The sequence below is a fragment of the Plecotus auritus genome (assembly GCF_963455305.1).
Source record: "Plecotus auritus genome assembly, chromosome: 6".
In the NCBI taxonomy this organism is placed as follows: Eukaryota; Metazoa; Chordata; class Mammalia; order Chiroptera; family Vespertilionidae; genus Plecotus; species Plecotus auritus.
Genome location: NC_137773.1, coordinates 55,924,908 through 55,938,526, shown reverse-complemented (window position 1 = coordinate 55,938,526; position 13,619 = coordinate 55,924,908). Strand labels below are relative to the sequence as shown.

General features: G+C 40.6%; 1 protein-coding gene across 4 annotated transcripts; it reads right to left on the bottom strand.

The window, feature by feature from the left end:
* Positions 1 to 266: 266 nt before the first annotated feature.
* On the bottom strand, positions 267 to 13,153 carry LSM6 (LSM6 homolog, U6 small nuclear RNA and mRNA degradation associated). Of its 4 annotated transcripts, none has more exons than XM_080675381.1 (5): positions 13,013 to 13,153; positions 11,531 to 11,634; positions 6,600 to 6,715; positions 3,219 to 3,332; positions 267 to 562 (listed from the first exon to the last, which is right to left on the bottom strand). In XM_080675381.1, the coding sequence occupies exons 3-5, from the start codon at positions 6,691 to 6,693 to the stop codon at positions 528 to 530; spliced, it is 243 nt and encodes an 80-aa protein (XP_080531507.1). In that variant the 5' UTR covers positions 6,694 to 6,715; positions 11,531 to 11,634; positions 13,013 to 13,153; the 3' UTR covers positions 267 to 527. The 4 variants fall into 4 exon arrangements, with proteins under 4 accessions (XP_080531507.1, XP_080531509.1, XP_080531508.1 ...); XM_080675383.1 differs by lacking the exon at positions 13,013 to 13,153 and adding an exon at positions 12,466 to 12,950; XM_080675382.1 differs by lacking the exon at positions 11,531 to 11,634 and having other exon boundaries at positions 13,013 to 13,112.
* Positions 13,154 to 13,619: the final 466 nt, after the last annotated feature.

Genomic DNA, 13,619 nt, shown 5'->3' with positions numbered 1-13,619 from the left:
AGAGCCACTCCTAGGTCCCTTGATGCTATTTTCTATCAGGTGACTATCAAAGGCTGAGCTTCTGACCTCATGGACCCTCAGACTGAAACTGGGTGGCTTTGTAGAATATTTTCACTCAAGTATTTTGTATGGGAAATAGAAGGGGATGGAATAGAAGGGACATCTCTACGATGTTTGAATTATCATCCTGTGCATCATTTTAGTCAGTTGAGTAAGTAAAGCAATCAAACCAAATGATTTAAAAGTCATGTAGGGAGAAACAAAGATCTTTCTTTTTCTTTAATTCTTTTTGCATTCTGCACAGACACAGAGGTAAAAGAAAATGACTGAAACTTAAATATGAAAGATTCTTTACAATTAAATCCACAACTTTATACATTTATCTTATGCCAGTGAAAAATCACCATTATTGTTTCTACTTAATAATTGAAAAATCACCAATTATTATGAAATACGACAAATTATATAAAAGAACCAAAAAGATCTCATAAAAAAATATATCCAGTTCTGAAGAGTGCTTGACGCCTTCACATCCTTCTCTTCTGTGTGCTTATGTATAACACTGAAAGAAACAAAACAAAACAGACAGACATTGAAGAACTGTTCTTAAGTATCATAACAGTAAGTTTTAAAAGCAACAGATTTTGGCCTGACACCTCTGCAAATCTGAAAGGAAATTTTCATACTACACAATAAACTCTAGAACTACTCTAAGACTAATTTTATGAATCTAGACTTGGTTTGGTGTTATATAGGACTGTGTTCTAGTCTTAGCTGACTTACTTTTGTGACCAAGAGGATAAAACAAAATGTATGTGAAAGTTACCAGAATATAAAACTGTTTTATAATTATAGGCATAACCAATTATGCTTGAAGTAAAGTAAATCAATAAATCTTACGAGGCTAGATTCAGATTACGAATAAAGAACATATTTTTACCCATTTCCCCAAGAGAAACTCTAACAGGATAAACAAGAGCTGAGTAGTTTGTTATGTTTAAAAAAAGTTCTTTTTCTGAGTTCCCTGGTGTTGCCAAAGTGCTGCTTTGCTAGGCTTCCTGGGGCTACCCAAACTGACTCTTCAGGAGAGGTGGTCCGTAAGAATAAGACAGGATGTATGACAAAATGCTATGCCTGGGTCACCAGAGGTGTTACCTCCCTCCCATCCCCACCTACTCAGATTCTGACAGATTTGTTCACAGGGAAATTTAGAGATACCTTGATCAAAGATCATCCTATATAATAAAAGCCTAATACGCTAAGTGGCTGGTCGTCCATTCAACCAATCAAAGTGTAATATGCTAATGATATGCTAAGGCTGCTCAACCGCTCGCTATGAAGTGCACTGACCACCAGGGTGCAGATGCTCCGACCAGTAGGTTAGCTTGCTGCTGGGGTCCGGCCGATCGGGACTGAGTGAGACGGGCTGGACATGCCCTGGAGTCCTCCCGCGGTCCCTCCCTGACCCCGACTGTGTACTGGTGGGGCTCCTCTGCCTGGCCTGTGCCCTCTCGCAATCCAGGATCCCTTGGAGGATGTCGGAGAGCCGATTTCAGCCCGATCCTGCTCAATGCAGGAGCTACCCCCTGGTGGTCAGTACGCTCCCACAGGGGGAGTGCCGCTCAGCCAGAAGAGGGGCTCACAGCTGGTGAACGCAGTAGTGGTGGTGGGAGCCTCTCCCGCCTCTGCAGCAGTGCTAAGGATGTCCGACTGATAGCTTAGGCCCACTCCCCATCAGTCAGACATCCCCTGAGGGCTCCTGGACAAGAAGGAACCCCCTGCCCCCCGCCGCCTGCACGAATTTCGTGCACCAGGCCTCTAGTAGCACAGATTAATCAAGTAAGCCAAGATCCTCTTTAAGAGTCTAGGATGTGGCCGGAACCGGTTTGGCTCAGTGGATAGAGCGTCAGCCTGCGGACTGAAAGGTCCCGGGTTCGATTCCGGTCAAGGGCATGTACCTTGGTTGCGGGCACATCCCTGGTGGAGGGTGTGCAGGAGGCAGCTGATCGATGTATCTCTCTCATCGATGTTTCTAGCTATCTATCCTCGCCCTTTCCTCTCTGTAAAAAATCAATAAAATATATTAAAAATAAATAAATAAATAAATAAAAGAGTCTAGGATGTGAATGTGGCAGTCTAAAAAGAACTACCACTGATTATTAATTATTACATCATGGAAAAGATATATGAAGAGAAGCATCAAAATGACAGTAAAAACATCCTGGGAAATTGGACATGGTCTACATGTTGTATGCATGTGACAGGATCCAGCCTATCACTTACAGAACCTGCAACTGACTGCTATCAGTTGTCTTGAAATGTTGAAAAATCATTAACATTTCTTAGTAAGTGTAAGAGATCAAATAAGAAGAGTATGAAAAATGAGAAGAGAAACTCTATGTTGGAACTAAAAAGCTTATATATGAAGATATGGGAAAATATGGCACTGTACGACCAGGAGATAGAATACCCACACTAAGTCAGGGCGCTGAGTTCACAGCAAAGGGGCTGAGGGAATTATCCAGAACTCTTTAAAGAACGCACACCAATAAAAAATCCAAACTCAGGAGTTCCAGAGCTCCATTTGGGGAATGGGAACAAAAAGTGGGGAGGGGTCAAGGGATAATTGCCATAGTTTTGAAGTCTTCTTCCCCCTAAAAAATTCATATATTACTTTAGTGATAATGTGTTTTTAAACGAGGTACTTAAAAGTAAACATAATAATCACAACCATATATTAGCTGTTAAAAAGCTGAGTAACTTTAGAACCATATTTCCTGTTTTGTCATTTTTGTCAAATTAAAAGATACAATCTCCACAGAGAGCATTTAAATGATTAACAAAGGACAAATAGGACAAGCTAACTGCCAAGTGATACAAACCAAAGATAGCAGGGAAACACTGGCCATTCTTACAGCCCCAGATACCAGTGTGAGAGGCAGTGTTGGGGGAACAGAATAAACTGTATTCAACAGAAAGAGTTCGGGCCAGTATACCAATGCCCCTCAGTAAGGGGCGGGGAGAATTTTTAGTCCCAAAATTCCATGAAACTACTAAAAATAAACTGGTCACACTGAAGATCTGAAGTATAAGAATTTAAAAGTAAAACTAAAACTGAACTTTTAAGTTATCTGAAAACCCATTGGTGATCCCGACTATAAACACAAAGGCTTAGTTCAGATGTTGTACAACAACACTTCAGAGTGAAGGAATATTACCGTTGTTTCCTCGGATAAATGCATCCCCATACTTATTCTTCAGTTGTCCATTTACATATTCTTCCGTCTGCTCCAAGGCTATATTCATGTAGCCATCCAGGCAAGCCAGGACTCCTGCAGACAGATTGAGTCAGAGAGAAGATATACAAAGCAAGAGTTGAAAATTACAGGGTATACCTCAGAGCTGACCATCTTTCCATTCATTAGCTCTTACATGCTTAATATAAAAATTCACACTGTAAACGACACTGAATAGATGGAAGCATAGAAAAATGCCTTTATTTAACGTCCATCTGAATAAAAGCTAAGAAGCATACAGCAGGAAAGTAGGATAAACAATGAACTGTCACTTTTTTCATGGTATGTGTGATAACAGTAACTTTTAAAGCCTTCACAAAAGTAACATAATAAGAATATGCCAAATAAAATACCATTCGCTGAAAACTAAAAAAAGGAGTGGGCAATTATGTGGGAGTAAATGACCATTAGCCAATTCTCCTCACTTCCAGGGGCATTTCTTACTTTAGCCACTAAGTGAAATACGGGTCTGGCAGATTTATTTCATTCTTTCACAACAACTACTGCAGCAAATGAATGTACTCCAAGGTTAAGAGGAAGTCTCCACAATCTGTTAAAATAATAAAAGAGGAGACAGCAGGTGCTCCTGAAGGAACAACTTAAAGCTGTGACTCACAGTGAAGAGCAGCTTGAGAATACAAGGCAACATATTGCATTATAACACATCCCTTTCTGTTTGCTACAGTTATAATATTTCAAATCCAGACTAATACAGAAAAATGGCCACAAACGTTCTAGGGGACTTTCAAGGAAACTGGGTGAATAGTTTTCAAAACTGAGTCTCTAACTTAAAGTGGTATTTTCTAGGGAAATAATTTAAGTGAAAGCAAATACTACAGATTAGATTCAATTAACCAAGTCAACAACTTCATTTAGTCTCAATTTCGTTAGTATGCTCCTCACTCCTGCCTCTGCCCCCAGTCTCCTCTAAACAAGTTTCTTTTCAAAACTGTATGTGTGTAATGAGAGCACAAAACATTCCCCTAAAAGAATTCTGCTAAAAACTGGAAGCTTTCAGAGAATCACAATGGATTCTGAACATTAACAATTATCTCCTATCAAAAAGTTTATGATACAACTTTAGTTTATTTCCTGCTGTATTAATTTTACAATTAAACCACAATCGTAAGAGAGCAAAAAACTTCCAGAATATAAAACTGTTTTATAATTATAGGCATACCAATTGAGACCGGATCTGCAAATCTGTTTGAAAATGCATCAAGAGCATTTCAGAATTAAATATTCACTTCTAATAAAAATAGCTATTCTCAAAGGAAAGGTTTTTTTTAAAGAAAAAGGTGCCAGGAGGTTATAACTGTAACACCTTCCTTTCTCTAAGGGATAAACTACTATAAATAACAGAAAATAAAGTTTTTTTTTCAAACTTAAGGAGAAATTGCTACAAAGAACTGGTTTTTATTAGTAGTATTTAACCACAAAATGAGAGCACTCTGTGTAGTAACACTCTCAACAGTATACAACACTTGGCTTTAATAGTATAGAAGCCATGAGCAGACATTCAGAAAAAGTGAAAAGTTATGACTACTACCCATGTGAAAGGTTATTTAGCCTCACTAGTAAACAGAGAAATATAAATAAAATGATATATTACTTGTTGTCAATTAGAATGAAAAAGTTGAAAAGAAAGCTAACACAAGGGTTGGTGAGAGCCTAAAGAAGAATGAACCCTCTGCTCCAATGCTCTTTGACTCAGAAATCTTAGCCTAGGGAATTGATTCTAAAGAAACACTTGGACAAATGCTCAAGATATATGTCAAAGGAGCAAATATGTTTATAATAACAAAACTGGTAAACCCTTAAATGCGCATTCATAGGGAATTGGTTAAAAATTAACACAAAATTGTGGTACATCCACAAAAGGTAACCCCATGCAGTCATTAGATACTTTATATTGTCAGAGAACTGAACGTATTTTTTAATATTAAAAAAAAAAGCAGGGTGCATGTATAGCTGATCCCACTGATGTAAAACTATGCTTATATGGAGACAGATCCAGTTGGTAAGGCAGATTGACTCTGGGTAGTAGAATTTTGGGAGAATTGGCTTTCTTCTGGAGTATACTTTTCTCCAGTATTTGCTTTGAAATTTATAACAAAAAAAAAATCCCACATATAGTATTTATAAATAGGTAAATTTTCCTTAAAGATCAGAGATAAAAAGGTCCAGCTGGCTGATCTCCTCAATGAAGTGGGTACTGAGAAGATATTGAACACAGTGTTCACCGTCACCTGCTGAACATAGAAGTCTATTACATACTCGTTTAGGCTCATCAAAAGTTCATGGATGAGAAGCAGTACAGAGAGATTTTATAATATCTCACTATTCAGTATAATCCATTGGTTTCACTAAAAAATCAATTTAAATTGGAGATATTAATATCAAGAAATTAAAATAGTACGTAAACAGCAAGGTGTTTGTGTCAAGCTTGAGTCTGAGTCCTGGTTCCTCTCTTACCAGGTGTGGATAATCAACAGAGATCGCAAAGGACTTATATGGAGATAAAATGAAAATTAAAGTGTTGAGTACTCACTGGACCCACAGTAAGCTCTCAATAAAATTAAGTTTGCATGTGTGAAAAGAGAAGAAAGCTCAAGAGATTACTATCATTATTCAGAAGAGGGATGAAAAATTATTCAAAAAGGAGACTAAGAAAAGGCCATAACACTCTGCTAATGAATTAGTTTTCTGTACCTGTAAACTAGTCCAGGTAATTTAACATATCTTAATTTTGGAAGACTAGAAATTTAGTAACTTTAAAAAATGGAATTTGATACCCACAAAATTAATTTTAGTAGTGTCACAGCCTTAAAAAGAGCATTCTCTAAAAGAACAGAAAGGTGTCTTTGGATAACCCGCACATTATGTGAGTGGGAAGTTTATGCTGTAAAATGACACTGTCTAAATAGCTGCTGCCAATCTTCAATACTTCTGCAAAACAAACGCTATTGTGCCAAGGGTTCTTCAGTATCCAGCCAGCTATTCACGCCTGAGGTGCCTGGGAATCCTTGGCTGCTACTAGGGAACTTAGGCACATAGGCTCTCAAAGCAGAGACAGGAGACGGGAGCCACACAAACCACACCAGAAGTCAGAAGCACACACTCTAGTGTCAGTTGTGTCTCTAAAGGGGATCAATCCAGGGGAAGAAAAGAGGTGGGCATAAAAACTGTTGACAACCAATGCTTTCTGAGGTTCACTGGGTATGTATAAAAGATTGCTAAAAATCAGCCAGTCATATTTACTAATTTAATTACATCAGTGAGGATGAAGCAGAAAAATATTACCTCGATAATCCACTCCAGAATTCAGTTTTACCACCACTGGTCGTCCAATGATTTGCTTTAAGAAGTCGCTGGGAGTTTGCTTCCGTAGACTCATTGTAACAATCCTGATCAGAAATCTGAAAAGGGGCAATAAAGGCAAGGACAAAAGTTAATTATTGAACAAAAAAAAGCCTGAAGTCCTTAACATATTTATAGGACACCAAGTATCAATGGAGCACATGTGAAGACTCGACATTAGTCCACCACCACACAACAGCTAACATGTTTCAGGACCTACTAGGAGCCAGAAACTAAGTGAGGCGCTTTCCATACATTATCTCATCAGTCCTCACATCGACCCTCTGACATAGCCTCATCGTAGAAGGGCCCTGTTCTCAACCACATGTACTACGGTCTCACACACAAATCAGCATACCCACTTACTGAATGCTTGTTTAATTTATGCAGAGCACTCTGCTAAGATCATTATACACACTACCAAATTTAATCTTTACAAGAACCCTGGGAAGGTCTTAACATCCCCTAATGAAAATGAAGGCACACAGAAAGATGAAATAATTTGCTCCCAAATGTGATGAAACCAACATTTAAGCTCAAATCAGTCATATTTTAAAGTCTATTCAAAGGTTCTCAAAATTTAAGTTAAATAATTTTCTTTACCAAGAGAAGTCAACATCCCAAGTTAAATAACAGAAAATACAAGTTTCAAAAACTACTCTTGAATTTGGGGGTTATTTGGACCTCCTCATCCACTGCCTCTCCCCAAGTCCTGAAAAAAATCTTAATGTGATCAACTGATTATTTTGCTCAGCAAATTTTAACTTTTCCATTGAACTGTCAGTGTATTTTTTTGCTACACAATCTAAACAGATAACTAAAATCACAACTACTACTCTGGACAACCACTGTTCATTCAGGACTCAGACCACACAACAATGTTACGCAGTTTTGAACACAAGGAAAATAAAAAACAAAGTAAATACTGTAACAGATTATATACCTTTAATGAGTTTAGTAAAAACAAATCTTCCCGTTCATTTATAAACTGCCTTATTTATGTGCTGAACATGTGCTGGTTTGTGGATGAATGGATCTAGAGGCTATTAACCCTGAGGGCCTGATATTGACTCCACTCAGGAGTCTTAAGTTCATTTCCTATCAGATGCTAAATCCCATTATGCCAGTTTCTTCATATACTCTGTATAAGATCGAGATCAAACTAGCTGTTAATTTTGTGTTAAAAAACCAGTAAGATGCATCATGAAGTGAAAATCTAGTTCTCCTTGTCCAGTCAACAACAGAAAAAAGAACATGAACCTAGACTATTAGTTGTTTAACTGATGGTGTCAAGGTTTTTTGTTCGTTTGTGAGTTTTTTTGCATTTTTTCTTTTTGTTGAATTTATTGGGGTGATACCGGTTAACAAAATTATACTGGTTTCAGGTGCACAATTCTACAATGCATCACCTGTACTGTATTGTGTTCACCATCCCAAGTCCATCACCATTTATCCCCCCATATCCTCTCACACCTCCCCCTCCCCTCCGCCCCACCAAACACTACACTGTTGTCTGTGTCCATGAGTTTTTTCTTTTTTACTCTATTTCCCCATCCCCCATCCCATCCCCTTGACAGCTGTTAGCCTGCTCTATGAGACTGTCTCTATTTTGCTTGTTAGTTCATTTTGTTCATCCCAGACTATTAGTTGTTTAACTGATAGTTATTATTTTAAAAATCTTATTATCTCCCATCACCTTAAAAAAAAAAGTACAGCTATAGCCCTAGCCGGTTTGGCTCAGTTATTACAAGGTCAAGCTGTGGACTGAAGGGTCCCGGGTTCAATTCTGGCCAAGGGCATGTACCTCAGTTGTAGGCTCAGTTGGAGCGCATGTGGGAGGCAACCTATCACTGTGTTTCTCTCACATAGAGTTCCTCTCTTCCTGTCTCTCCACCTCCCTTCCATTCCTTCTAAAACATCAATGGAAAAAATATCCTCAGGTGAGGATTAACAAAAAATAAAAATAAATAAATAAGTACAGCTATATTCTTCTAAGCTCATCAAAGATCATACCTCTGCCATTAAGCCTCATCTTTACTCCAATTAACACCGATTTCTGTCTGAAGGCTTTCAACACTTCAAACTTGCACCAGCATCTTAGGGCAGGCACATAGGCTGGGTAGGGATGTAACACCGACAAGATATGGCCTTGGACCCTGAGAATTTATACTCAGAAGCAGGCCGCACACACACACACCCTTGTATAAGGAGAATTTAAAGTTGTATGTAGTTGGATAGAATTTTGCAGAGAACAGCACACAGAAAGATCAGAGAAGGACTTATGGAGGGGACACCTGAGCTGAGTGTGAAGGAAGAGTCCACCAGCTGAAAGTACAGAAAGCTTGGCAAAGGCATTGGACAGTGTGAGGAGAAAATCTACACAGGCAAGGAGGGCAAGCTGCAGCCCCAGAAGGCAGCAGGGCCACATTCCTGGGGAGCATGACTGAAAGAACTTGGCCTTGAGCCTCCAGGGCCGTTTCCCAAACATGACCCTTTTGGATCACTTGTTAGGAGATTCCGCTTCAGTAGAACCAGGGTAGGAACCAGGGATCTGTTTGCACAAGCCTAGGAGACTCCGATGAACTGGTGGGTATGGGAAATACGGTCAGTGGCCGGGGACATGGGAAGGTTGAAGCAGAGACCTGCATGAGTACCAATGTCCACTTCAGATAGAGTGGAGATGTGCCACCTCTCTGCTCTGGCATCAAGTTTCGCATCTGGTTGTATTTGATGTAACCTGTCACCAATTACTGTTTTATATTCTTCTTCTTTTTTTTAATACAAGTCTTTTCTTCCTCAATAGACTGTAGTAAGCCACATGAAAGGAGACACAAATACCAAGCTTTTCATTTATTCTCCAGAACATCTATATTCTGGCAAATCTCTTGAAAAATATTTTAAGAGTTATTTGGAAAGAGGATGTTGCTTCAAACACATTTTATCCATCACTTTAGAAACCATATTTTTTACATTCATCTTCATTAGGCTTCCTCGGTACTCCCTGTTACTTAATGACTTGCCCATAAATCCATTTTGTATGACTAAATTGGTCTCAACATCACAATTTTTCCCATCACTTGGCTCATGTAACTTTAAGTTTCCATCTTTGAAATTGGGTAAGGCAGAAGGAACAGTTCTGACCATTTCTGAAGCAAGAGAACAGCCTCTTGAACCACAGACACTTAAGAGTCAAAAGGCCTCCCTTCTGCAGGGTCACCTTGATAAAACTCCTCCCTTAAAAATTAATGCCATGATCACCCTCTATGCCTCCTCTGTTCTAACTAAATTACCTATTTTCACACATGGCTATTAAATGGCAGAAGCTTCTGAGAGGTCTAAGATGAGAACATCTGCAAATTGCCCTGCAGAGATTTCCTTTAGTAAAAAAAATGGGGGGGGGAGGGGAGAACCAAATTTTACTCATCCAGGTCCGTGCCAGGCATTAGAGTCCTGAGCAGTTCTCAAGGTCACCAGGTGGGGTGGCAAGCAGAACCAAGGCTTGATCCCAAAGCCCAAGCCCTTGCAAAGGCACAACTGCCCTTTGGACTATGTCGCGGTTCTCCTGCTGAACCCGGCGATGGCCAGACAGTGAGAGGGAGCCTAAATCATTGCAAATCAGCCCGTAAAGAACTGTAACAATCAGAAAGAAATATCTCTAATGTGACTTTGAGTTGTGTCACTGAGGAAAAACCACGTAAATTCTTGTTTCTTGGCCATGTTTACCTGGAAAATTTTGCCTACTCTTAGAATATTTACTAGTACAGCTTAGGGTGAAAAAAAAAATTTTGAAAAGCAAAATATTCCTATGAAACATAACATTACAACCCAAGTAAATGTACTCTAGCAGAATATATCAGTCTGAGAGGACATCTGACACTGAGAACAGCTCTCCTTCCCAGCGGACCAGTCTCCCACGGTAGGCTCCAAGCTTCTTGGGTATCTCTGGTACCTAAGCACACTGCCCAAGCTTGTGGAAGGGGCATTTAAGGGCAGTGCTAAGACAAATCCCCGTCCCTCCCCTCGCCAACTATGGGTATAGTGATTAATACAGTATCATTCATGCACTTGAGCAGCTATAACATAGTAACATCTCTATTACCCACCACCAAATAAAATATGGAGAGAGGAGAAATGTTTGTTGTCCAAGAAGCTCCTGCATCTGAATCCACAGGGATGCTTGCTAAAATGCAGATTCCTGAAGCCTTCCCAAAGTCAGGCTGTCTTGGCAAGGGGCACTGGGATTCACATAAAGATACCCAAATAATCCCCGTAAACAAATGGTTCTTGACCAGGAGAGATTTTGCCCTTCAACCTCAGGGACATTGGAAATGTCTGGAGGCATTTTGGATTGTCCTGAATGAGGATACTCGTAGGTAGAGGCCAAGGATATTGCTTACCCGTCTACAAAGGATAGGAAAGCCCATAACAAAAAATTAAGTGGCCCAAAATGTCAATTGTGGGTGAGAAACTGCTATTAAGTCCTAAATCAAAAAGAGCATTATTCTCTGGTCTCGACATCAAGTTAAAAGAAAAAAAAAACACCTTCAAGGTATAACAAATCTAACGGGATGACGAGTATAAATTGTAACTTATTAAATACTTTATCCCACAGTTAAGAGAATCTAAAAACAACTACTGCCAAAAAATCTTGAAGGGGTTATCATTCTAAATAAGGATTTCTAGTCCTGGCCATGAAAATGGGACCATTTCCCATTTTTCAGTGTCACAAATCCCTCGGAGAATTGAAATCTCTGTTTCTTGGTACAATTGTAAAAGGAAAGATTAATCCAAGGGATGTAAACATCTCTTCAAATTCTAGTATCGAGTATGCCACAGTTCAGTGAGACCACCAATGCAGCATCAAGAGTACTCACTTGGGAGGCAGGACACCTGAGTTCTAATCCCAGCTCTGCTACTTAATTAGCTGTGCGCCTTGGATAACTCATCATTTCACCTCTCAAGGCCTCAGGCTCCTCATCTGCAAAATAAGGCAGTTATGCTAGAAGATCACTTAAGTGACCGAACAGTCAGCCTGCACAGTAACTCCAATAATATACACACACACTAACATAACCTCTCAAGATTCCTTCGCAAGATTTAAGGAAGTGGACTTGCCAGACACCACTATTTAACAAACAAACAGCAACAACAAAATTCCAAAGACCGGCTCACCTTTGCTGGTTGGTGTATTATAAATGTATTATCAGCTATCATAATTTTGGTGCAACAGGCACAGTCCTACATGAATGAAAAAACTACTAAACTATTTTGTTAAACAATTTGGCAATGTGTATGAAGACGTATGAAGACCTAAAGACCTTACTAGGAGGCAGCACCTATTCTAATAATTTCACTTCTCAGAATCTAGTCCAAGTAAATAATCTAAAATACAGGTGTGTGGGTTTTTTTTTTTTTTAAGTTTATCAGAGTATTGCTAAAATGAAGCAAGAACTCACAAATATCCTAAATGCCCCACAGTTGGGATAGCTGAGTAATTTTTGGGACATACATAATGATGGGTTAGGTAGCTAATCAAAAGAATACACAAAATTAGAGATGTTATTTAGAAGAATTTTTTTAATTGATGAGAGAGGGCAGGAAGAATTTTTAAATAAAACTGGAAAACGAAATATAATGTGAAATGATAAAATAGGTAATCTTAGCTCAAGGAGAAATGAGCACATGCAAGAGTAAAATACGGAAAGAAATTGTAAGTGGGAAGGGTTCAGAGAATGATTTTCTCACGGAGCTCTTCAGTATTTTCGATTTTGAACTACTAAGGGGACCACACTAAACCACGAACACTTACCTGCACCACCGATGCTGGAAGCAAGAGCAAGAACCCCGCCAAGAACGCGCGCGCCCCTACACACAAAAGCCCTGGGCCAGAGCTTAACACCAGACAATTGCAGGTGGGCGTGCCCAACCTGGTAAGGTGGGCTAGCCCAGCTCTTAATTCCTGGGGGTCCAGTGCAAGCACCCCGATGGCTGAAGGCCCGGCGGACAATGTCCTGCAGCACTAACACCCCGGCGAAGCGCGGCCGTGCTCGGAGTCCGCTTTCCCGCCGAATCCCCAGGCTAAAGTCTGGGTTCCCTGCGGAACTTGGGCCACCTGGGGTGCATTTGGAAGCCAGATCCGGGGGCCCCGGCGGGTGCCTTTCGTTACCGCGCGGTCCAGGCGCCCCCGCGGGAGGACTCATCCCGGCACCGACCACCCCGGACCTCCCGGCCGCGCCAGGCGCCACGAGCACAGCCTTCGCGGGACCGGCCTCCTGCAGGCTCGGCGGCTGCTCCCCACCGTGCCCGGGGCGGCGGAACACCGGGGCTAGGAATGGCCCGTGCGTCTCCGGGCTCACCTCGTGGCTGGGACCTGGAATCCCCTCTCTGGGAGCCCCACAAGTCCAGCCTCCGCCAACGGGACGAAATCGAAAGTGAAACCGCAGAGGCAGCGGCACTTTTCCGCCTCAGCCAATCCCTGCTCCCGTGGCTACGGCGGCCCGCGGGGCCAAAAGAGCCCAGCCTGGCAGGAGCGCGCAAATCCTGGAGTTCAGGTAAAGTGGGTGCTGCGGCGTTCAATGGAAAGCGCTGGTGCTCTCTCCTTCAACACAGACAGCCCCTCTCACTCCCGCCCCCGCCCCCGGCCCCAGAAGAAACCATAAAAGGAAAAACAGGGAGTGATCTTTCAGGCAGAAATGAAAGAAGTAGCTTGAAGTCATAGGAAACTAGAAATTACTACGAAAGTAATGACTATACACCCAGAAATGTCCTCGAATAATTGAAAACAAATAAATAAATAAAAGAAGGGGCCTCAAATCTTTAAGTCCACCTTTGGATTTTGATTTAAGTGTGTGAAGATGAAGCCATTATTAGCAAGAGATTGTTTCCGAGGCAACGTTCATTGACACAAATAGAATTAAAATCACTAAAGTAACTGTATTATAATGGAATAAATTGCATTACATT

Coding starts and splice junctions, on each gene's coding strand:
- LSM6 (XM_080675381.1), bottom strand. CDS start 6,693: ATGAGTCTACGGAAGCAAACTCCCAGCGACTTCTTAAAGCAAATCATT. Junction 3,333..6,599: donor TTCTGGAGTGGATTATCGAG/GTAATATTTTTC, acceptor ATCTGTCTGCAG/GAGTCCTGGCTTGCCTGGAT. Junction 563..3,218: donor ATTTATCCGAGGAAACAACG/GTAATATTCCTT, acceptor TGTTTCTTTCAG/TGTTATACATAAGCACACAG.